The sequence below is a fragment of the Malaclemys terrapin genome, chromosome 7, assembly GCF_027887155.1.
Source record: "Malaclemys terrapin pileata isolate rMalTer1 chromosome 7, rMalTer1.hap1, whole genome shotgun sequence".
In the NCBI taxonomy this organism is placed as follows: domain Eukaryota; kingdom Metazoa; phylum Chordata; order Testudines; family Emydidae; genus Malaclemys; species Malaclemys terrapin.
Window position 1 is genome coordinate 22084911 of NC_071511.1, and position 22635 is coordinate 22107545.

At 55.7% G+C, this 22635-nt stretch overlaps 1 protein-coding gene across 3 annotated transcripts in view; it reads right to left on the reverse strand.

Annotated features, from left to right (window-relative positions):
- PLXNA1 (plexin A1) overlaps positions 1-22635 on the reverse strand; it is a 324181-nt gene that overhangs the window by 141352 nt on the left and 160194 nt on the right. For all 3 annotated transcript variants that reach the window (XM_054034036.1, XM_054034037.1, XM_054034035.1), the window contains exon 4: positions 4873-5013. In XM_054034036.1, coding sequence (XP_053890011.1) covers positions 4873-5013 — 141 coding nt within the window. The remainder of the gene's footprint in view (positions 1-4872; positions 5014-22635) is intronic.

The window sequence follows — 22635 nt, forward strand, 5'->3', positions numbered from 1 at the left end:
CCAGTCCTGGGCCCCCACCCTCTACACATGCCCCTCAACACTGAACTGCAGCACCCCCCCCCCCACACACACACACGGAAGGGCCTCCCCTGAATGAGGCTGACAACTATTCCAGATTATAACGGATGTCATGCCAGGATTGTGATGCACAAGCAGGGACCAGACTGAGACCCCACCAAGCTCATTGCCAAGATGGCTCAGGTACTGGAATCAAAGGCAGGTCTGGCATAGAGAAAGGCGAATGGCTGGGGATCCTGGCAATCCAGCCAACCTCTGTGGAGCACAATGAACAAATGGACTCTCCAGAGTTTAGGAAAACGGACTAGCATTTTACAGCCCTCTATGCCCATTTCAGATGCTAGCCAGACCCCTGCACTCTCCAATATGTGACAGCAGGAGTTAGCCTTAAAGGGTTACAAGCTCTTTATTAATTGCTCCTCCAGATTTGATTAAAATCCCCTCGTTTCTCTGGCCCTCCGAGCTCTGTTACAACTGTTCATTTAATTACTTTCCAGCAACACCCTGATAACACCAGGCTGCAATGGAAGAGAGCTCTTTTTATTGAGGAAAGGAGAAGACGGGGGTGGGAGGAGGTTTCAGAAGGCAAGAGAGTTCTTTGCTTTGTCAGCAAAGAGACAGAAGCTGCAAAAACAAATGTCATAATACCCACTTCCTTCCAATCTGTCTGTACAGCACCCAACACAATAGGGTTAATGTCCTGTTATCCTCGCTGTGAAAAACACTGCAACTCAGCAATAAATCCCCTCCTGTTGGGGTTCACTGAGCAAAGCCCTCGTCTGTCCGGCTGCCCTCCAAATATCCCACCAAGGGGAGGCTGTGGTAGCCAGGCCTTAGAACTGCAACAGGGCAATGACAGGGAGGCAGCCAGGAACAGCTTCTCAGATTTTCCCCCAACCTTTCCTTTAGGGTACTCTTCCCCCCGCCCCCCACCCCATCTCCAGCCTTTCCCCATGGGATCCCCACATACACAACTTCAAGCCCTCCAATCCCCTGGGGAGCAGGGAACCCTCTGTGGTTCAAAGTGCCCTGGAGCATCCATAGATGGTCCTAACGTTCTCTTGTGGCCTGACAATCCAATCAGACCTCCTGGATAACCCAGGCCAGACAATTCCACCAACAATTCTGCATCAGACCATCCTTGCTGGTCATCACTCCTCGCTCCCCAGCTGGCCACAGCTTAGGGCATCTAGGATGGGGCTGGGAGTGCAGAACGGGGGGAAGCAGGGACTTACGTAGGGAGTGAAACCTCCACGCATGGCCTGCAGACTCAGGAACATGGTCTCTTTTTCAGCTTCTGCCTTGGAGCTGAAGACCATCTCCCGCTGTCACTTCAGCACTGCCACAATTTCCAGCTTCCCCAACGCATGTCTGTCAGGAGGGGACAGCCCAGACCTGGGAACGCAGGGCCAAGGGGAGAGGCTGCTCCGCTAAGAAAGAGTTACGGCCCATTATCAATCCTGCTGCCGTTAACCAGCAGAAAGGGAGAGGAGGAAATGGAAGAGCTGGGAATAGTAAGGGGCTTGGTGCGGAGAGGCTCACCACTGAGCCGCATCCCAGGCCCTTTGAGACACCGGTTGGGGGATTCGGCCGACAGCCTCCCAGTCAGCAAATCACCCAGAGAGCCCCAGGTCTCCTCGGAGCCTCTGGCAGATTGTAAACCGGAAACAGGGGCTGGCAGGAGGAGGAGGAAATAGGCTGCTCCGTCCCCATGGGGTTTCTGGACCAATCAAAGGCTTCATATCCCCCACCTGGGACAACGGCCTGGAGATATATCATGATTCTAGTTCAGCAGTGGTTCCAGCCACGTGCACAGACTGGGAGACTGAGACCCACCTGCCACAGCTCACTCACGCTGCCCACCCAGCCACATCGGGGAAGCTAGGCCACGACACAGCTCCGGCAGGAGTCCATCTCAGGGGGGCAAGAGGCCTACTCCCCCCTTGGTTCATCCCATGTCCCTGCTCCAGCTGCACTCTGAGCAAGGCACAGCACAGGTAAGCACACTGCAAGGGGGAAGAGTGCTCACAACTCACCAAGGGACAGCCACGCTGTCATGGGGCGCCGGACATGGCTGTTTCAGGAACATAGGCACAGACCCTACACAAGCCCTCCCAGGGCAAAAACACTACATCTCCAGCAAGCCTGCCTGCAGTGGAGGAAGATGGGGTGGCTAGTATCCCCTGAGCCATGACCCAGTGGGGCAGCCAACCAGCAGGGGCTGCTGTGTCCCATGTAGGCCTGCCAGTGACCCGCTGGGTGTCTTGCTCTCCCCGCCTGTCCCCTGGGAACAGACATCCCCCACTGGGCTCAGTCCCACTGGAAGGTCACTTGTGCCTGCTGCCTAGTGGCCATGAAGGACGAAAGGGGGGCAGAAGCTGCTCACCAGGCTGTCCCTTCCCCTCCCCCTCCCACGCCTACCTGCCCTGCTCCCCTGAGCTTTCGCTGGCTTGAATGTCCCTCTTGGTTACCTGGTCCTGCGATCCCCCATCTCTGGAGCAGCCTGCAGGGTGCCTGGGTAATACTGAGGCCCCAGTGCAGATAGCTGCCTTTCCCACAAGTGCTGCTCCAGCAGGCTCCTAGCAGGGGGTTCCCATGGCATGTTAACGATTATTGGCAGCCCCCTGGTGTTCCCCCTCCCTTTGGGGATATGGGCTTCTCTGACCCTTTCACTCAGTCTCCTACTAAACACCTGAGCAAAGGTGACTTCCCTGCTGGGAGGGCTGGAGGAGAGGGGCAGGCAGGAAGGGAGGCGGTGAACTGGAAGAGCTTGGTGGTAAAGGGGGCCCAGGGAGGTAAAGGTGACAGGAACGTGGGCGCGAGTGGCTGTTGGGGGGGAACAGGGACGCCCCTGCACTACGCTTCCCCCCATTCTCCACAGGAATGTCCTGATGCATGGACAGCCCTGGAGACTGGATCCCTCCATCCCAGCATAGGCAGCGGCAGCCTAAGCTCCCTCAGCAGAGCATCTGCTCTTCCGTGGAAGGCAACCCCCCACTCAGGCCTACAGGGGAGTCCAGTCACCAACGTGTACTCCAGCCTCAGCCTCTGCTAGGACTGTCAAAGGAGAGGCCAGTCAGAGGCTCCTGGCTGCCAGGCACAGGACTGAGAACGGATAGACTCATTTCACACAGGCCACCGGTGGCAATCCTCCCTTAGCACGGCTGGAGACAGCCAGAAGGTGATATCGCTACCTCACAGGGCCACAGCAATGATCCAGAGAGCTGGAAGCATGCAAACACAGATACATGCATGCCCACAAACACGCACAGGTATGTGCACTCATGTGTAGGCATACTGGTGGATACAAACACTCATGACTATACACAGCATTGCCAAGTTCTCATAGCAAACAATGCCGTGTTGAACATGTGCTGTAAAGAAACAGGCTAAGGGAGCTGTATTTGGTCAGCTCAGATGGACTGTTTGTCCTACTTCTTCCAGCAGACCATAAGAGATAACTGCCTGCTGCCCAGTGGGGCCGACCCAGCGGCAATACCAGTGCAAAAGAGCCAGAACCCATCCCTTTCCGCTGGCTAGTGCACTGGCTAGGGGGAGCGACTGAGGTGGCTCACTGAGCCCCGGGGCATAGCAGAAGCTAGGCAGAGAGAAGATCACAGATAGCTCCACACCCCCTTATGGTGGACCAAGGAGCAGAATGACCCTCAAAGGAAGCCTTTCATCAGCGTTCAAGCTGGGATTTCCAAAGGAGCGAAAGAGAATTGAGATCTGAGTGCCCACTGCATCCAAATGGAGCAGGGCACTGCCCCCCCCCCCCCCCCCCCCCCCGCCAGGCTCCTCTGCAAAGCCCAGCGTGAGTGTCTAGAGCAGAGATGGGCAAACTATGGCCCGTGGGCCACATCCGGCCTGCGGAACCAGTCTGCCCGGCCCTTGAGCTCCCGGCCCGGGAGGCTAGCCCCTGGCCCCTCCCCCGCAGCCATGCCACCGCACGGGCAGCGCTCTGGGCGGCGGAGCGGCGCGCTCCTGCCGAGCAGAGCGGCAGCGTGTCTAGCTCTGGCCTGGCTGTGTGGCTGCCAGACATGCTGCTCTGAGCGGCATGGTAAGGAGGCCGGGGCTGGGGGGGAGGGTTGGATAAGGGGCAGGGAGTCCTGGGGGGCAGTCTGGGGACAGGGAGCAGGGGGTAGTTGGATGGGGCGGAGGTTCTGCGGGGGGAGGGGCCTGTCAGGGGGTGGGGGTGTGGATAGGGATCAGGGGACGTGGAACAAGGGGGTTTGGATAGGTGTGGGGTCCCGGGGGGCCTGTCAGGAGGCGGGGTTGTGGATAGGGGTTGGGTGACTGGGAGCAGGGGGTTGGATAGGGGCGGGAGTCCCGGGGGAGGGGGGGGGGCTAGGGGATAAGGAGCAAGGAGGGTTGGATGGATTGGAGGTTCTGAGGGGAGCAATCAGGGGACGGGAAGCGGGAGGGGGCTGTTTGGGGAGGCACCGCCTTCCCTACCCGGCCTTCCATACAGTTTCGCAACCCCAAAGTTTGCCCACTCCTGGTCTAGAGCTCGTGCTGTCAGACTGCAGGGCCATGCAGAGGGGGTCTCAGGCCTCTGTCAGGGGGTCTCAGGCCTCTGTCAGAGGCTCCGGGGAGACGAGAGGGACAGTGCTGGCACTCTGTGATTGGGGAAGCAGGAACAATGCAGCTTCTGTCCGTATCATGCTGCTTACTTCTGTATTTGGTGCCTGGGCACTGTGGCGATGGGAGCAGGCTGGGACCCTGCCTCTTGTAGGATTGGGGTGAGATGGCTGCTGCCGACTGCAGCACAGGCTGGTCCCCTCAGCTGCCAACTTCACACTGATCTTGCTGGTGAAGCAGAGCGAGCCTTGCCTCTCCCTCCTGGGTAGTTACCTGTTTCTCAGTCATGGCGTAGATGTGCTGGCGGTCGGGGCTGAGCACCAGGTCTCGCAGGATGGAGCTGCCCTCGTGGGCCACGACATTCTCATACTGCAGCGCCGGACGCCCGCTGGGACTGGACAAGTCCACCAGGATCTGCGGACCAGAGGGGAGAGGGTTAGCGCTGTCTCCCACGCAGGGAGGGGAAACGCTGCAGTCACAGCAATGAGGCACACACAGAGGGGTTTCAATCACGCATGGACCCTCGTCAGGAGGCCTCAATCTCCCGTCCTCCAACACTCCGCCTTGTCACCTTCCACTCGTCTCCGCCCTGCGTGGTTTCCAGCCAGGACCACAAGCGGAGACAAGAGCCATTGCTGACTTCATGAAAATTAGACAGCCGCAGAAATCAACCTGGTGAGAAAGGCCCTCAGGCTCCAGACCTCGGAGGGGCTTTGGCTGCCTTAGGGAAGCACTGGAGGAGCAGCGCAGGCTTCGGAAAGCTCTCCAGACCCTCTCTGCCATCTGGCAGATGTAATGCACCGCTTTCCCATGGCCCCTCCTTTCTCTACACAATCTGCACACAAACAGAGGGGGGGAGCAGGGAGTAGACCCACCCAGGACAAGACTGTGCCCTCAGTCTGTTCTCCAGTCCCAGAGTTCAGCTGTCAACATCCCTAGCAACAGTGCTGTCGCTCTGGGGACAATCTCAGGAAATCCTGCCATTTACTCATCCCACACTTCCCTTTGCTCACTTTCATCCCACTGCTCCTCATTCCACCCCACTGGCTCAGTCTCAGGCAGCCAATCCCTCCTGGCATTTACCCTCGTCAGAGACGCACAGGCAGGAACTGCCTTCCCCATTCATCGTCATTCAGCCAGGCTATGCGGACTTCGCTCTGTTCATCCCTCCCCAGAAGCCAAGCCCTGCAGCCACCTGGTTATTTTTGCTGCTTTCCTCTGAGCTCCCTTCAGTCTGTCAATATCTTTTGAGCTGGAGGAGGCCAGAATTCCCAGGTCAGTGTCCCCAGAGCTGTGAAGAAAGGGCCTTGTGCCCCCTTGCTCTGGGATGTGGTGCCCCTTGTACAGAAGAGCCCAGAACTGAGCCATGTCTGACAAGGGGCAGAGGGATTTGACACAGTAATAGCCAGAAAGGGCTACCACCTCCGTAGGTCAGTCTCCCTTGAGATTCAAGGAAGGTCCCAAGGGTTCAAGGCATTATTCTGGGTCGGGCCTAGGAAGGTCTAGGGATCCCACTGTATAACGGAGATAAGACAGGGTCAGCAGAGGTTCAGAAAGCACCTCTGTTCCTCGAGCTGTGCAGGGCCACGGCAAATGCTTTAATCCCTTTACAGCTCCCTTTTACATTAAAACTCTTCCTAAATGCCTTGCTTTCTCACTGTACTGGCAATAACCACATTAGGAACACCACAGAGATAGTCACCCACTAGGTGGGGTTAAATTCAGCAGGGTTAATTCCCTGAACCCAATTGCCACTCCCTGCTTGCAACAAACAAACACACTCATAGACTTTCAGGTCAGAAGGGACCATTGTGATGATCTAGTCTGACCTCCTGCACATTGCAGGCCACACACCCTCACCCACCCACTCCTGTAATAGCCCCCGAACCTCAGGCTGAGTTACTGACATTCTCAAATCATGGTTTAAAGACTGCAAGTTACAGAGACGCAACCATTTACTCTAGTTCAGACCAGTTAGTGACCCGTTCCCCATGCTGAAAAGGAAGGCGAAGCCCCTCTTCCCGCCAAAGTCTCTGCCAATCTGACCTGGGGGGGAAATTCCTTTCCAACCCCAAATATGGCGATCAGTTAGAACGTGAGGATGTGGGCAAGACCCACCAGCCAGGCACCCGGGAAAGAATTCTCTGGAGTAACTCAGAGCCCTCCCCATATAGTGTTCTGTCTCCAGCCACTGGGCATATTTGCCATTTCCACTTTCAGCTAATGGCGTAGCCTGGGAACCTAGCAGACTCCAGCAGCCCCTGGCCTTCAGCAGCCTCTGCAGAGAAGGCATCTCAGAACGAATGGATATAAACTGGCCGTGGGGAAGTTCAGGCTTGAAATTAGACGAAGGTTTCTGACCGTTAGAGGGGTGAAATATTGGAACGGACTTCCGAGGGAAACGGTGGGGGCGACGGACCTGTCTGGTTTTAAGATTAAGTTAGATAAGTTTATGGAGGGAATGGTTTAATGGTAAAACATAGTAGTCAAGGAAAACCAAGCAATGGTAGGTAAATAGTATAATGGCTGACAGGGGTCAGGCTGGAGACTCTTGCCTATATGCTCGGGGTCTTACTGATCGCCATATTTGGGGTCGGGAAGGAATTTTCCTCCAGGGCAGATTGGCTGAGCCTCTGGAGGTTTTTCGCCTTCCTCCACAGCATGGGGCAGGGATCACTAGCAGGAGGGTCTCTGCCAATTGAAGTCACCTAAAACAGGATTGGGGACTTCAACAGAAGAGTCCAGGGAAGGGGTAGGGACGGTTTTATGGCCTGCAGCATGCAGGGGGTCAGACCAGATGATCATAATGGTTCCTTCTGACCTTAAAGTCTATGAGTCTATGAGTCTATGAACTGGAGCAGGAGGCCCCGCACCCATTCCCAGGAGGAATCCAGAGACACAGAGAAAGGGGCGTCCTCCAGAGCCTCCGGCCCTGCTAACAAAGCCAGCGCCCGTGACCCTGTCACTCACTCACACTGAGCCCCTGGCCCCTGGGAGTGGGAGACTGCCATTCTGCATGGATCTGGCACTCAGATGATCAAAGCGGCCTCGGGACAGGCCAGAGCCTTTATGGGCATGTTCCTCGCAGCAGTGAGTCTCTTGGGGCGTGGGCAGACAGGCAGGCTTCTTCGCCACTAACAAATGGGAAACAGAACACTGGCCAGTAACAGGAGCCATGCTCCTGCCGGGACAGATGGGGAGTGCCAGGCGGGAGGTCTCAGAGCCTTCTGAGCCCAAACCCTGCCCCAAAACATCCAATGCACTGGCTGCTAAAAGCAAAGGCACAACAGAAATTGGCTTCTCCAACCCTCACCCAATCTCTGCAGAGTAACCCCTCCCGCCCCACCCAGCACCCCAAAGCATGCTGAAAGCTTTGCAGTCCTCGCTGCAATAAACAGACTCCAGCATTTGCATAGTTCCCACTCAGGCAGAGGATGCGGGGCTGGGAAGGTAGGATCCCAGTGTGCGGCTGATTAGCATGGAAATATATGCGGCTCACAAACAAACCGGGGCCTGTTTAATTAGAGCGGCGCCTTTGATTCACCACCAGCATCCCGCATGCACCAGCCCCGGATTATTTTTAGTCAGTTTTACAAAACAAATGTATTTAATTAAGACAGACACCCCTGAGCTACTAGAGAGAGCGGAGAGCTCCACATGGTGGGGAGAGGGGCTGCCCCCTCGCAGGGTGCAGGGCACTGGGGACTATGGGCAGGGTGTAACTCTGCGGGGAGGAGCTGACAGCTGCTTGGGGAGCCGCAGGCAGGAGCTGAAGTGTGTGCCTGTAGCCACCAATTTCTCCTGCAAGCACTGCACTCCCCTCCCCCTTACCGGCACTCCCCACCCCATTACCAATGCTCCCAACTGTGCCGTCAGCATGTGCCCTGCTCCCCTCCCCCAACCCGCACTCCCCATCCCGTTACCAGTGCTCCCCGCTGTGCCGTCAGCATGGGCCCTCCTCCCCTCCCCCTTACTGGCACTCCCCACCCCGTTACCAGTGCTCCCCGCTGTGCCGTCGGCATGGGCCCTGCTCCCCTCCCTCTTACCGGCACTCCCCACCTCGTTACCAGTGCTCCCCAGCCCACCCCCAACTAGGCCTCCACTCCCTTCCCTGCCACAGCTGGGCTTCCGCTCCCCTTCCCCTTGCTGACAAAGATGCCAGTCCCCTCCCCATTACCAACACTCCGTTTTACGCCCCCCCTTCCCGTTAATGACGCCTCTGTCCCCTTCCCCCTCTGCCCCTTTCTGGGTACCCCTGCTCAGATTTGGGACCTCGGGTTTGATCCTCCCTCAGATCCCAAACAAGAGCAAAACTTCCGTGGCGCACCCAGCACTAGAGCACCCAGCAGTGCTGCGTGGGGAACAGAGCAGCACACCAGGAGTCAGGGCACCTGCTCTCTATTCCTGGCTCCGGCCCCAGCTCCCGGCACAACCCTTTGCAAGTCACCTCCCCGTGTCTCGGCAAAAGGTATAATGCTCCTGCCTGGCGGTGCTCTAATGAAAAGTGCTTCACAGGGGTAAGCACTGGCTGGGCTTTCGCCATTAGGCGCAGACAAAAGCTTCCCTACCCTTACCCGAAGGGAGTACAGCCCACACTGTCCAGGGGCAGCGGTTGTGTGTGTGTGTACAGCACCTAGCACAATGGGGCTCCTAGGCACTACCACAATACAAACAACCACCAGCCCCAATGGGGCCTGAGCACGAGTCCCAGCTCCCCAAACTCCTGACGCACACAGCGCTCGGGGTGCCCTGAATCGAGAGCTGAGGCTGACTGTGTGCTGCCCATGCCCCCACACACAGCATCAAAGCCATGGGCACCTCCTTCACTTTCCCTGCAACCCAGCACAGGCTCTCCCACGGGCGGTGGCAATGTCACAAACCCACCTTCCTTTCCAACCCTTTTACAGGCCACAGTCACCGCGCCGAGAAATCAATATAGTTTTACCCTGGTTTTAAAATAGATCTATGGGTGGCTGTCACTCCGGCAGTAATTTTTAACTAGCGGGGTAATTTCCCCATTACATTATTGCAGTGTGCAGTGCTGGGAAATAGAAAGAGACATTAAAAATAACAGACGTTAAGCACTTCGAGCTAATGCAAAGCTTCAGGAAAAGCTTCAGAATAATTGCTCCAGCCCAAAGAGGGATGGAGCTGAGCCCCTAATAGCGTGGGACACGCTGGAAGGGAGTACATGACCCTCACCAAGGCAGGCAGGCAGGCAGACAGAGACACACAGCTCTCTTGCACCTGGGCATCTCTTCTCCTGTGAAAGGAGAGGCCAGAGGCAGCAGACGGACAGTGCCAAAGGCAACACCCAGCAGCTTAGGGTTCTCAGAGCACAAAATTTAAGGTTGGGAGGCAGTGGGGATTAAACTACTACTGGGTTGTCAAAGGGCCCTAAGGTGGGGCAGGGGAGAGGGGAGGGCTTTTAAGGGTCCGAAGTTTCACTTACAGTTCATAGTAGGTAAATTAAAGGGAGTGAAAGGCTTGGGGAGAGCAACGTTCCAGGAGTGGGGGGAACCTTTCCACAATACACCTCACGGCCCCCACCCCCTGGGGAAGGCTTTCTACAGTGCACCTCACCCACCCTAGCTCCCCAAACCCTCACCATCCCCACCCCCACCCCGGGGAAGGCTTTCTATGGTGCACCTCACCCACCCTAGCTCCCCAAACCCTCACCACCCCCACCCTGGGGAAGGCTTTCTACGGTGCACCTCACCCACCCTAGCTCCCCAAACCCTCACCATCCCTGGGGAAGGCTTTCTACGGTGCACCTCACCAACGCTAGCTCCCCAAACCCTCAACACCTTCAGCCCCAGGGAAGGCTTTCTACAGTGCTCTTCCCCCTCCATTGCTCCCCAAACCCTCACCATCCCCAGCCCCGGGGAAGGCTTTCTATGGTGCTCTTCCCCCTCCCTAGCTCCCCAAACCCTCACCACCGCCACCCCCGGGGAAGGCTTTCTACGGTGCACCTCACCCACCCTAGCTCCCCAAACCCGGGGAAGGCTTTCTACAGTGCTCTTCCCCCTCCCTAGCTCCCCAAACCCTCACCACCCCCACCCCCGGGGAAGCCATCATACCCAACGGGATTACGGTCTAGCCCCTTCACCTTTATTTTTAATTCAGAAACAGGCTGGGAGAAGGACAGAAAGTGGAGAGGGAAAGCTTCTCCCACAGTGAGATGGGCTAGACTGGCAAAGTTTCCTTGCAGGGAAACGGCAGGAGAACCAACACTTGGGGGAATTTAAAACTGGACTGGAGAATAGACTGGGGGGTACCTGACCTGCCCTGGGCCTCATGGCGGGGAATGGATGCAATGGGACCTGTAGTCTATGGAGGGCCTTTTCCAAGCCTTCAGCGGGTAGGATGGGGAACTCTGGTACAACCAGGATGTCACATGCAGAATGCACCCTCTGAAAGGCAACAGCCATTGAACTTTGCTACAGGCAGCTCTGAGGAATCCGCTTCCACCTCCCCTTTCCAGTGGGTGGGGGGTATTTGAGGGATGGGGAGGATGATGCAGGTTAATCATAGCAAACCCCTTCCTCCCCCCAGGAACCATGTTTCTTCCTGCCTACCCTGCTCTCCTTCACCCAGGGGAAAAGACCGTTACCAAAAAAAACTCCATTAACCTTTCTCCTCATCCTGATGCTGATAATTACCCAATACTAATAATTACTCGTGCTAATTTCTCACTCAGAATTCTTGCCCTCATTCTGCCTGTCTTGTGTGAGCCGAGCAGAGTCCTCAGCCAGGAGTTACAGGCTGGTTTCAGGCAGCAGCTTTAATGTGCTGTATCACAGAGGGAGAGAGGCAAAGGGGGGCTGGAAGGACGCCCCCCAGGAGAGGAAGGGACTCCGAGTCCTTGAGGGGCAGGCTGAGATGGAGAAGCCACATGGGGAGGGTCTCTCTGCCGTAAGGCCAGCAGGGGCAGTGCATTAAGTTCCTAGGAAAGCCGCAGCCTTTTCTGCCCACCACCATCAACAGAAGGAGTGCCAGAGGGAACCAGAAAGAGGGGGTGCTGGTCAGGTTGGGGAGCCATGCTGGGCAATGGGGGAAAAATCTGGGGATCCCAAAAAACACCTCACCACAAACAAATGTGTGGTTCGACATTAGAACTCCCTTAAGACTGTAGGCTCCTGTTCTCGGTGAGCTTCACCAGCTGGCTCCAGGGGACAATCCAAGGCGTGCAATCCTCTGGGAAACCTCTCTTGTTTAGGGGAGGCTACTCGCGTGGCATTTCATCTGCAGAACATGGAGCCCTCACATCACTGCAAGAGTGCCATCTCTAGCATGGACACCGCTGAACAAACACTGACCACTCACTCAGCAAAACGTACAACGCAGCCAAACCCCACTGCTCCAGGGAATGCGGCAACCCCAACACCTAGCTCAGAGGCATGAACTTTTCAAGCAATCAACGGATCTGAGCAGAGCTGGGTGGATTTCAGGCCGAGCTGGGCTGATTCAGGGGGCCAGGTGGGAACCCTTAAGCTAAACAAGGGGGGTTCCAGTGGTGCCCTGACTCCAACCAGGCAAAATTTTGCAGTTTCATTTCAAGCTTTTGACGTTGCTCGCTCCCAAGTGAGAAGCGGAGCCGAGGAAATGGGCCGGTGACCCCATGTGAGCCAAGCCAGCCGAGTCACATGGATGAAGCCACGAGACCGGCACACTGCACTGCAGAGCCCAAAGTGCTCGAGATCCACAAGATCCCAGGGCGCAGGATGGATGCGGTCTGTCCCTTCTGATCTGAACGGACTCCTTACCCTCCCCTCCCCATACAACCCAACCCTTTCCATCTTGTGCAGGAGCAGAGCTCTTCCCGCTCCTTCCTCTCCCTGCAGTGCAACGTGCTGGTTGTCTGGGCAGAAGCAGCAGGGACATTGCTCCCTGGAACCATCCCTGTCCAAATTTACACAGGCCAGCAGCCCAAGTGCTCCCCTGCTGGGCGCAGTGTTATCCCAGAGGAACTAGAACAAGCTGTTACCTCTGCTGCCATGGCAGCGGGGCTGCTATCTCTGGAGGGCACGACCCAAACGTGGGAGGAGACTGGAACAAGGAAATTACAGGGTGAGATTTTTAAAGGACCAACTCTAAAAAATAGCTAGTGGCCTGAGATTGGTTTGCAAGTAATACCCGTGCAAAAGTGTCTCCATGGCGGCATGTGCAAATAGCTGGTCAGGAGCCGGTCTCCCTTTCCACGTGACCAATCAGAGGATTTTCCTTTGCAGTCACAGGAGCTGCATTTTTGCAGACCAAGGCCTGGGGCTTGTGGAAGCAGGCCACCCGGAGGGTGGGGGGGGGGGCAATTTGCCCCAGGCCCCGGGCCCCACAGGAGCCCCCACAAGAATATAGTATTCTATAGCATAGCAACTTTTTTTTAGGGAAGGGGCCCCCGAAACTGCTTTGCCCCAGGCCCCCTGAATCCTCTGGGCGGCCCTGTGTGGAAGTGTGACCGTAAGGTTCTCACTGAAGCACCCAGCAAAACCCCTCATCAGAAGTTTTAAAAACTGCTTGAAAATGAATCCTAGCTGAGCGCGTGACCCTGCCAAGTGAGCTGGGTCAGCTTTGTAGCAGCGGGATACACGGCCACAGCAGTGCAATGGCATGGGACGCGCATTCTAGAGGGGTATTCTCTCTGTGTCGCAGGGGAGTTCTCTTCCCCACGACACACATTCACTGGGAGAGGAGAACTCCTGAAGATGATCAAGAAAAGGACTGCATGCAGTCAGCTTGGAGGTTATAATACTTCGCCTTTCCAAAGCACCCTCTCTCCAAGAATCTCAAAGCACTTTACAAACATCAATTACATTTAGAATACCCATGCCTGGCAGGGCTACGTGAGTATCACCAGCCCCCTTTTACAGATGAGGAAAATGGAGTGCAGAGAGGGGTCACACTCCGGAATCCGTGACAGAGCCGGATATAGTGCCTTAACCACAAGACTGTCCTTCCTCCCCTGATCTCTGGGTAGAAGTGTCAGAGACAGGTGCAAGCAGAGCTGACTCCCTGTTACAGGAAGCAGGGTCTGGGAAGGTTACATCCAAGCATGGGCCAGAAGGAGCTTAAGGGAGGGGGCGACATTCCTGAAGTGCAATGTGCAGAACCTGCTGCTTTCTTGTCTCCCTACACACACGTTCGCTCCCTGGCACTCTGCCTTATTTCTCAGCTCTTTGCCTCTTAAACTGAAACTCAACATTAATGGGGGACATCTATTCTCGAGGAGCGAAAGAGCAGCAGGACCCAGCCAGCAAAGGCTTCAGCTAAGCCAGAATCATGCCCAGCATCCCAGAGGCAGGTGCTTATCTAAAGGGGACACACCTTGATAAAGATACAGCCTCCCAAGGGCAGCACTAAGCTGACCTCCATAAGTCACCTCAGGTGGAGATCGGGGTCAGACACTGGCAGGAGGTTTGAAAGGGCTGGATGGTTTCAGGTCTGCTAATAACAACATTTGTAGCTCGAGTTGCCAGGGGAAACCAGATCTCATGTCCCATGGTGTATGCCGAACATTTGGAGGGGTCAGAAAAGAATCTTCTCCATAACCCTCAATGTGATATTGTATAGACAGGGCAATTACATGCATTACAGGGGTTCCAACTTCATGCAGAAGTAGCCCATATGAGCTCCAGCTGGAAGTGGGATTCCAGCCTAAAGAGAGCAGTGGTCTGATATTCCATGGTAGGAGAAGTGATACTGGACTCAATGGACTCCTTGGTCTCATGCTGTAGCTATTCCTCCATTCCTAAATGGCTGTGTGATTGTAAGAGAGAGAAGGTGGGGGAGAAAATATCTGTCATTGGACCAACTTCTGCTGGTGAGAGAGACAAGCTTCTGAGCTTACACAGAGCTCTTCTGCAGGTGATTACAAGTCAATGTCATTCTCCAGGTGACAGGACAACCAGGCCATTGATGACAGGACAGGTCATTGAGGACTAGTTTCTCAGGGGAAGAATGGCCTCCCCTCAGCTTGACACTAACCCCAGCACAGGGAGGCAGGTCACAGGTTGATGGCAAGTCAGCTCAGTTGATGGCAAGTCAACCCAACCCCATTCACAGCAAGACTACAGAGTTAGTTCATGGCCTATCTCAGAGGCTTGTAGCTAAACAGAGCCATTCCTCTGGCTGAGGTTTAGGTAGCTCCCCCCACCCTTCCACCACCCCACGGATTCCAGTTCCTGTCTTGCTTTGATTTTGCATCAGCTCCACTTGAAGCACCCTAACGAGTGCCCTGGATCAAGGAGCTGTTCAGAGCGTGTCCAAACCCAATAGAAGAGCGAGTTATGGGGATGGAGCAGCTACAAGTGCCGCTGTTAGAAAAAGGCTGTAAACAGTTTGATCCCAGATGGAAACCCTCGCAGGGTGCAGAGAGACAGGACTAAGACATGGCCACAGTGCACACTGCTAGGACAGCCACCTTCCCAGCTCTATGTTTCAGCGGACAGTCACTGCATTGATACACTGATGCTGGGAACCATGATACAGTGCTGATCAACATTCCCTAAGCACCAAAGGTGTGCCTTCCCAGCATGTACTACATAGCCTGGACATTGGGGACCCTAATACATGAACAGTCTGGGGAGGGGAATGTGGTTGTGAGTTGGGGGTAGATGGAGTGTACAGTCCCATCTGGGAAACTCCCCTGTGACACATGGTTTTAGCTGTTCTGGATCCTGCCAGGCAGCCAATACTCCTACATGCCCTAACCCAATGACATTTCCCCCGCACTGACATAGGAGTACATCACAGGACGAGCAACTGTAAATATCACAAGAGGTTTCTAGAAGTTTCTCAAGGCTTCAGACCCCTTGCTGAGACAGGGTCGAAAGGTTTCCTGTGGTGCTCTTTCCCTCCAGGAGAGGTGTGATGGGTGGACCCTCAGCTGGGGAAGCCAGGTCAGGCTGCCAGCCATCACAGGGAAATGTTATTTCCCACTCAAATGGGTGGACTCTTATTTTGGGACACAGCAACATAATCACATCACTTTGCATCACCACATGACGATCCTGGCTCATGACATAATGGGGCTTAGCATGGTGACAGGAACACTATGCATTGCACAATGCACTCTAGGTTACATGATCACAATCTGTTTGTTCTACAGGACCCCCACCACATTCAGTGCATGAGACGGAGAGTCAACGAGGCAGAAGGCTGCAAAAAGAGAAAGGAAGACACTGGACTGGGATCCTGGAAATCTAGGTTCAATTCCTGGCTCTGACACAGATTTCCCACTGTGAGATCAGGCATGGTTATCATAGTGTATATACACGGGGTTGCACAGGCAACCTTAACTTATGATTAAGGGTTAAGGTTACACAGTCCACCTTAACTGTGGCATTTCCTAACTTTCACGGGTTTGGCCTTGGAACATTAATGTTCTTTTAACATAGGTTTTTTTTTTTTCTGCATAACTATTCCTATTACTGGAGCACCCAAAAGCTCCAGGCAGGATCTGGGCCCCACTGCATTAGGCATCGTATAGACACATGTCAACAATCTCTGACGTAAAGAACTTACAATATGAAGAGACAAGCTGCAGTGGGTGAGCATGTCAATTGGGAAGTGGGGGACAGTAACTAGAACGTATTTCACAGACACTAACAGTGGGCACAACTCAGTGGACGTGAATCCATTAAAGGTTTCAATATTTTGCAACCCCCCAGTGGCCGTCTCCCTCACTGTCATTAGCTGGCAGCATCACAGCAGAAGTAGGACTGGGGGAAGGCTGTGAAGGAGGACAGGGCTTTACACATTAGTTCAGGGAATGTGCACCATGTGTTGGGGATGGGGTGGGAGAAAGCACACAGCTGCCTGGGGAGAGTCTACAACACAGTGGACTAATACTCGGATTTTATCCATGTCGGAGATTTCCTTGGTGCTCCACACTTGCTGGGGCTTGCCATACCCAGACAGCCAGAGCTCCCCTTCTCTTAACTAGAAGGAGGTAAGGTACCTATAGGAACAACGCAAGGGCTAGCCAAACAGGTCATTAGGCAGTATGTGATACAGCTCATAGGCAGGAGGGCCAGTTTGGCTCATGTCCTTAGACCCTGTCCACAGAGGGAAGTTACACTGGATTAGAACATGTTGGCTAACACAAGGTTGAACAGTGTGTAGACAAGGCCTTGTGTTTAATATTAGGTCACCTGGGCACAGTTAATTCTCAGGTCCACCAGGTTCCCTCCAGCTGACACAATGGTAACCATGGCCGTCCCTGCCAGCACTGTATTTCTCAGGGTAGGCCAGGCTTAGAAGGTGCATTTTATGCTGGTGACAGCCCTGGAGATTGCAGCCCCTCTGCCTGCAGGTCAAAGAGTGCGTGGGCAGGAGAAGTAGAGCGAGCTCCCCTCACCCCAAAGGCCTTGGGCCTGCTCCAGAGAATTCCCTTGTAAAAGGAACAGGAGAGTTCGGCATTTGGTAACTGCACTGAGACTCAACAACTCATTACACATATGTCCCCAAGCAGCAGCCAGATGGAAGCAATTCTCAGCCATTCCCACCCCTTGGCCTGGATCCAACTGGCTCTTTCTCCCCTCACAGTGCCGGAGCTGTCTAGGCTCCCAGAAAGCGCTTTGATCTGGCACTTGCACCGGAAAGCACTCCAGCTAGGAGGGACGGCTGGACCCCAGCACCTGCACCGCAGAAAGGAGTCCATGGTGCTCGCTGAATTTCACCCTCCGCTGCCATGCCCCTGGTTCCCCCCAGCCTGGGCTCTGCCTGAGCACTGGCCCAGCCCAGCCCACACAATGACACTTCACTCCACGGTGCAGGGGGAGGCTCAATGTTGCACACACAGAGTAGCTCTGCTGAGGATGAAGCATCCTATCAAGACAGGGAAATAGGGGGGTGGCGCCAAAACAGGGCGATGATCAAACAGCAACATAATGGGGGAACAAAAGAGGCAGGGGGAGGGGGCCTGACCCTCAGTGCCCCCCGCCTCCTTAGACAGGGGTCACACCTCCCCTCTCCACAGCCACCTCCCTCTCCCTGGTCCCTACCCTGGCTCTCCTCCCACTTCTCCAAGTCCGTCCCTCCCTGAATTCAGCATCCCCATCCCCTCCCTCGCCCATCCTTGGGCCCCACCCTGTCTGTCTCTCCCCACTGCGGGCCCCTCCCGCGCCAGATCCATTGCACGATCCCTGCCAGTCCCTACCCTCCCCCCCCCCCCCCCCCCCCCCCGCACAGCACTCGTGTTGCTTTGTACTCTTATCTGTGCGTGGCTGTGATTAATTCTCAGTGGCTGGCAGCAGCTACAAGATGGGGCGCTTTAGCCCGCTGCCATACTTCAAAGGCAGGGACTTATCTGCCTGAAACACACTTTGCAGCCTTTTCATGGGGACCCTTTCCAGTTCCACGGGGCAACACAAGAGGGGCTTATTTATGGGTCTGCATTTCAAAGGGCCCTCTCCTTCCCTCCCCCACCCCTTCCTGGTTTGTGTTCGGCCCTGACACCTGCTGGAGGGGATGAGGAGGCACAGGTTCCCTTCCAGCTCCTAGCACTCACAGCAGCGGTCATGCTGAGCTGGCTGTGGAAGCTATTGGAGGGCAAAGGGACAGGCTGGGGGGGGGGGGGGGGGGGGCTGAGCAGAGGCAGCATCTGGCGAGAGCTCCAGACGCAGGGCTGCTGTAGGGGACGGTCAGTGCCGGTGAAATGGGTTGGAATGAGAGGCCCAGAGACACCAACCCTCTGCTTATCCTAAGAGCAGAGGAAAACCCCAACACCATCCCCAGCACTGTCCTCACTGCCTGCCCCCGGGACAAGAGGGGATGTCAGTCCTTGCCCTCACTAACAGGATAGCCCAAGCCGGGGCTGATTAGGGTTTTGTAGGGGCCCTGGGACAGAGCAAGTGAGGGCCCCTCCTCACCCCTTCTGCCTGCAGTCCCCCCACCCGCTTCTGCCAGGGAATTGGGGTCGGGGCATGGGGCTTGCTCCACCCTGCCCTTCCGATGCTGTAGCCAGGGAGCTGGGTTGTGGCACGGGGAGCGGCTGGTGCGCTGGGCGGAGCGGGGTCGGGGCGCACACGACAGACGTACACATACTGCACTGCACAGCAGAAGGAACTGCACCTTTCCCTTTCTACACCTCCCAGATGGATGGCGGAGCCAGCAAGCAGCGGAAACCCAAGCCAACAAGCCCAGGCTCTCCTGAGCCAAGACAAGCCTGGGGCTGGGGCAAACACTCCGCACTTCAGGCTCCGGTCGTTTGGGTTTTTTCTATTAATAACAGAAGAATTTTGCTGTGGTGGCTGCCCCGCTTCCCAGCAGGGCTCAGAGCAGCAGAGACCAGGCAGGTGGGAGGAACAGAGGCTGAACGTTCATGCCGCAGCAGGAGGGATTCACTAGTCAAGCTCAGCGGACTGCTCAGCCACGTGCCTCGCTCGGGGGGGTTAGGGCTTCAGAGGATTTGAAAGGTTATTGACGGGAATCATTTCTTATAGAGTCTGTGCCTCTGATCCTGACTGAGCCACAACACAGTGCAAACTACATAGAGGAACTACCCGGCCCACCACAAACGCAGCCACCTCTGGGGTGGAATGTGCCAGCTGTTTGACAGGGCACAGCAGCACTGCATGCAAGAGCTTAGGGCAGCAAACGGAGAAATCCAACTGAAATTGCAGGGGTGTTTCGGGAGACAGAATGGAATTAACCACACTGGGATTTGGCCAGGACATTCGTGGGAAAGAGTGGGCAAGACTTGGGCTTTATGTCTCATCCAAAAGAGGAGCACTGGGATGGGTCTAGGGGAGGGGGCGATATTGAAACACAGGGGACAACTGCAGGTTCCCTCTGTGTGTACTGGAGCACAGGGACCCAGGAGAGGAGGGGGAGTCCCCCCCCCCATATACATTCCATCTCCCGCCTGCCCTCAAGAGCCGCTAGGAGACCTGTGGGCCCCGACAGCTGTCAGGCTCAGCCCCTCGCTCCCCCTCCCCATCTCAGATTTCTAAGAGAGGGGCCCTTATTGTGGGATCTGGTACAGGGAATGGGGCAGGGAATGAGCAGCACCCATGCTGGGAAGAGCCATCTCAGCCCCTTCCCCCAGCCCTCCCGCTGGGGCACAAGTCACATATTTCCCCTGCTTTGAAGTGGCAGGGATGGAATGGTTCGGGCCCGCCCCACTCCAGAGAGGAATGCTGAGCAGAGCCAGGGCTGGGGGGAGGAAAGGGGAGGGCTCATCACTAGGACTCCCTCCCAGGCCACATCTACACTAGTAGCTGCCTTACCAGTGCCAGCTAGGAGACAGCACTTGAGCGGACAAGGCACAGGCGTTTGGCCCACGGGGTCACCTCCACAGCACTGAGGGTAACGATGGTGAGAAGAGCGCAGAGGAATGCTAGTGCAGATACAGCCAAAGGGGAGCCCCCTCCCCCCAACAATGTCTGTCCATCTGTCAGACCACATTAGACTGAGAAGCAGCTGAGTCCCCGACAAGTGCCCAACTGTTGGACACAGGTGCTGGCGTGAGTCAGCCTTCAAATAGCTTTGGGTCAGGACTGCAGTATTTCAGCAGAGCTGGGGTTGGGGAAGCCCAGGACTGGAATAGCAGAGGGCTGCGGGTCAGGACTGAGGAGCACTGGCAGAGCTGGGTGCGGGAAGCTATACAACTCTAAGTCACCCCTACCTGACTCATCCTTGGCTTCTAGGAGCACAAAACCCCACCCAAAACAACTTAAAGAACAGGGGAGGCTGTGCCAGCTGCATGTGCACAGGCTTTTGAAGCAGAAAATTATTGTCTCTTCAGAATAGCCTGAGGCTTGAATTTGAAGCCAGGGCAAGGATTAGAGAGAGCAACCTTTCCAAATGATCCCCAACTACCATGGCTTCGGTGCTGGTAGGGGGATTTAGATGCCAGCTGAAGATGCTGTCTCTGGGATCATATGGGGGCCAGCGGGCAAGGTGGGTTTTCAAGAAGGGAGCCTTTTCTAAGGGGGTCACTCTCAGGTGTGGAGGTGGAGCCTCTCAAGGAATGTACCCAGCATGTAACCACCCCAGCAGGCTCCCAACACCACAGCTGGCGCTGACTGATACATCCACAGCTGCTGCTGATCTCCCCCACTTTCCCTGCAAGCCACTATGGGAGAAGCTCTGAGCCAAGTCTGCCCTCCACAGAGGCTCCACAGTTCCTGCATTCCCATAGAGGAATCTAAACTATGTGGCATGAAGAGGGTGCTGGACCCGGTGCTCACTCTCTGCTGAGGGAGGGGAGGACAGGACCCAGCCTACCTTTGCTCTACCCTTCCCCCGCCCTCCCAGCCCTGGCTCCAGTTCCAACAGCTGCTGTTCAAAGGAATTTATTCTTCTCCAGTTGGTTACAGACACGTCTCTTTCCAGACAAGCAGCTGGCCCCCCATGGGCAAACAGGGCCTCGTGATCATGGCTGCCAGTGGGGTCTCTGGTGGAACATGGCCTTATTTGTTATGGAGAACTATGGGATTAGACAGCATTTTTTTTGGTGGGTGGGGGGGGCTTCTCTATTGATTTATTGGTGCAATTTTCTTTGTGAAGAATCTCATGCGACAGAGGGCACAAGCTCCCCATGCCCTGACACTAATGGGCATGAACCTCACGAGCCTTTGGGATGGTGGGCATGAGCCCACACATACCTGGGGATCACAGGACAGTGGGCTCTGCACCCTGGTGGGCATACATCATTCTGACTCCCACCCACCCTCAAACGCCAGCCCTGGAACGCTGCCCGTCTCAATATCCCAGCAGGGCTCAGAGCCTACAGGTTTATCGTGGGCACCCAAACATGACTGGTGTGTGTCTGGCATGACAGCATGTTGCATGGCGTGATGGAGGAGGCTACACACAAACCAGTGGGCTATCACTTGAGACCACCAATGATGTGACGTGAGATCACAATACGACCATTTTCTTTCGTGAGGCCAACCCAGCAGAGCTGGAAGCAGTATGGCCAGAGTTGGCATCTAGGTGGGCTCATTCCCAGCCCTCACAGCACTAGCCCAAGGCAATGCCCCTAGCTCGAGCCTTGCTGCTGCTTAGACATTGTGGCCAACAGCGTGGCACGACAAGAACTGTAGGGGGCCCCTGTCATGACGGCACAGGGCTGACAAGGCGTCTCCTCCCAGACGAGTGGGCCCCCAGAGAAGGAATTCACCAGAATGAGGAGAAAGGCACCCCACCCCTGCCCAGTACCTGGCTGTGCCATAGCAAAACAGAGCCCTGCTGTTTCTGTCCCGCTTCAGTGACAGGCCCACGGGTTGAGCCTCTCCAACGAGTCCTGTGAGCAGATGGCTCTGGCCTCTCTCTGCCCTGCCAGGCTCACCTTCCCCCAGTGGGATGAGCCCTGCGAACGTCTGCCCTCAGCAGCTGCCAGGAACCCTCTCCCCACTCTCATGCCCTTTCTTCCCCCGCCCCCCCAACAGGCAGGGCAGGTTATGCCTTCCCAGCTGGGATCCAACCAGGGTGTCTGGTTTCAAACAACAGACACACAAAGGTCTCTGCTTTCCTCAACCCCAGCACAGCAGATCGGGCTTTCCCAGACAGGATTAACTATCCATCTATTTCACTCCCTGCTCTTCCACCCCTCATAGATCCCTCCAGGGCAGCTCTGAGGCACAACCCAGGGGAAGCTTGCCATGTCCCCGCCAGCACCCTGGACCTTGGTCTCCAGGCTGTCGGTCTAGCCCTGAGATGTCACAAGGCTTACTAATGCAGCACATTAGCTGCTGTAATGATGATACTGAGACAGGGCACAGAGCAATTTACCCATTCAGAGCACTGGACAGACATCTAGCTCAGCGGTTCTCTAACTGTGGGTCGGGACCCCAAAGTGGGTGGCGATCCCATTTTAATGGGGTTGCCAGGGCCAGCGTTAGACTTGCTCCTGCCCAGGGGTGAAGCCGAAGCTTAAGCGCTGCCCACTCAGGGCTGAAGCCAAAGCCCGAGGGTGCTAATCCCCAGGGCGGCAGGGCATGGGATCAGGATCAGGCTCCAGCCTACCTTCCCACCTCAACCCCTTTCCCGGGGTCGTGTAGTAATGTTTGTTGTCAGAAGGGGGTCATGGTG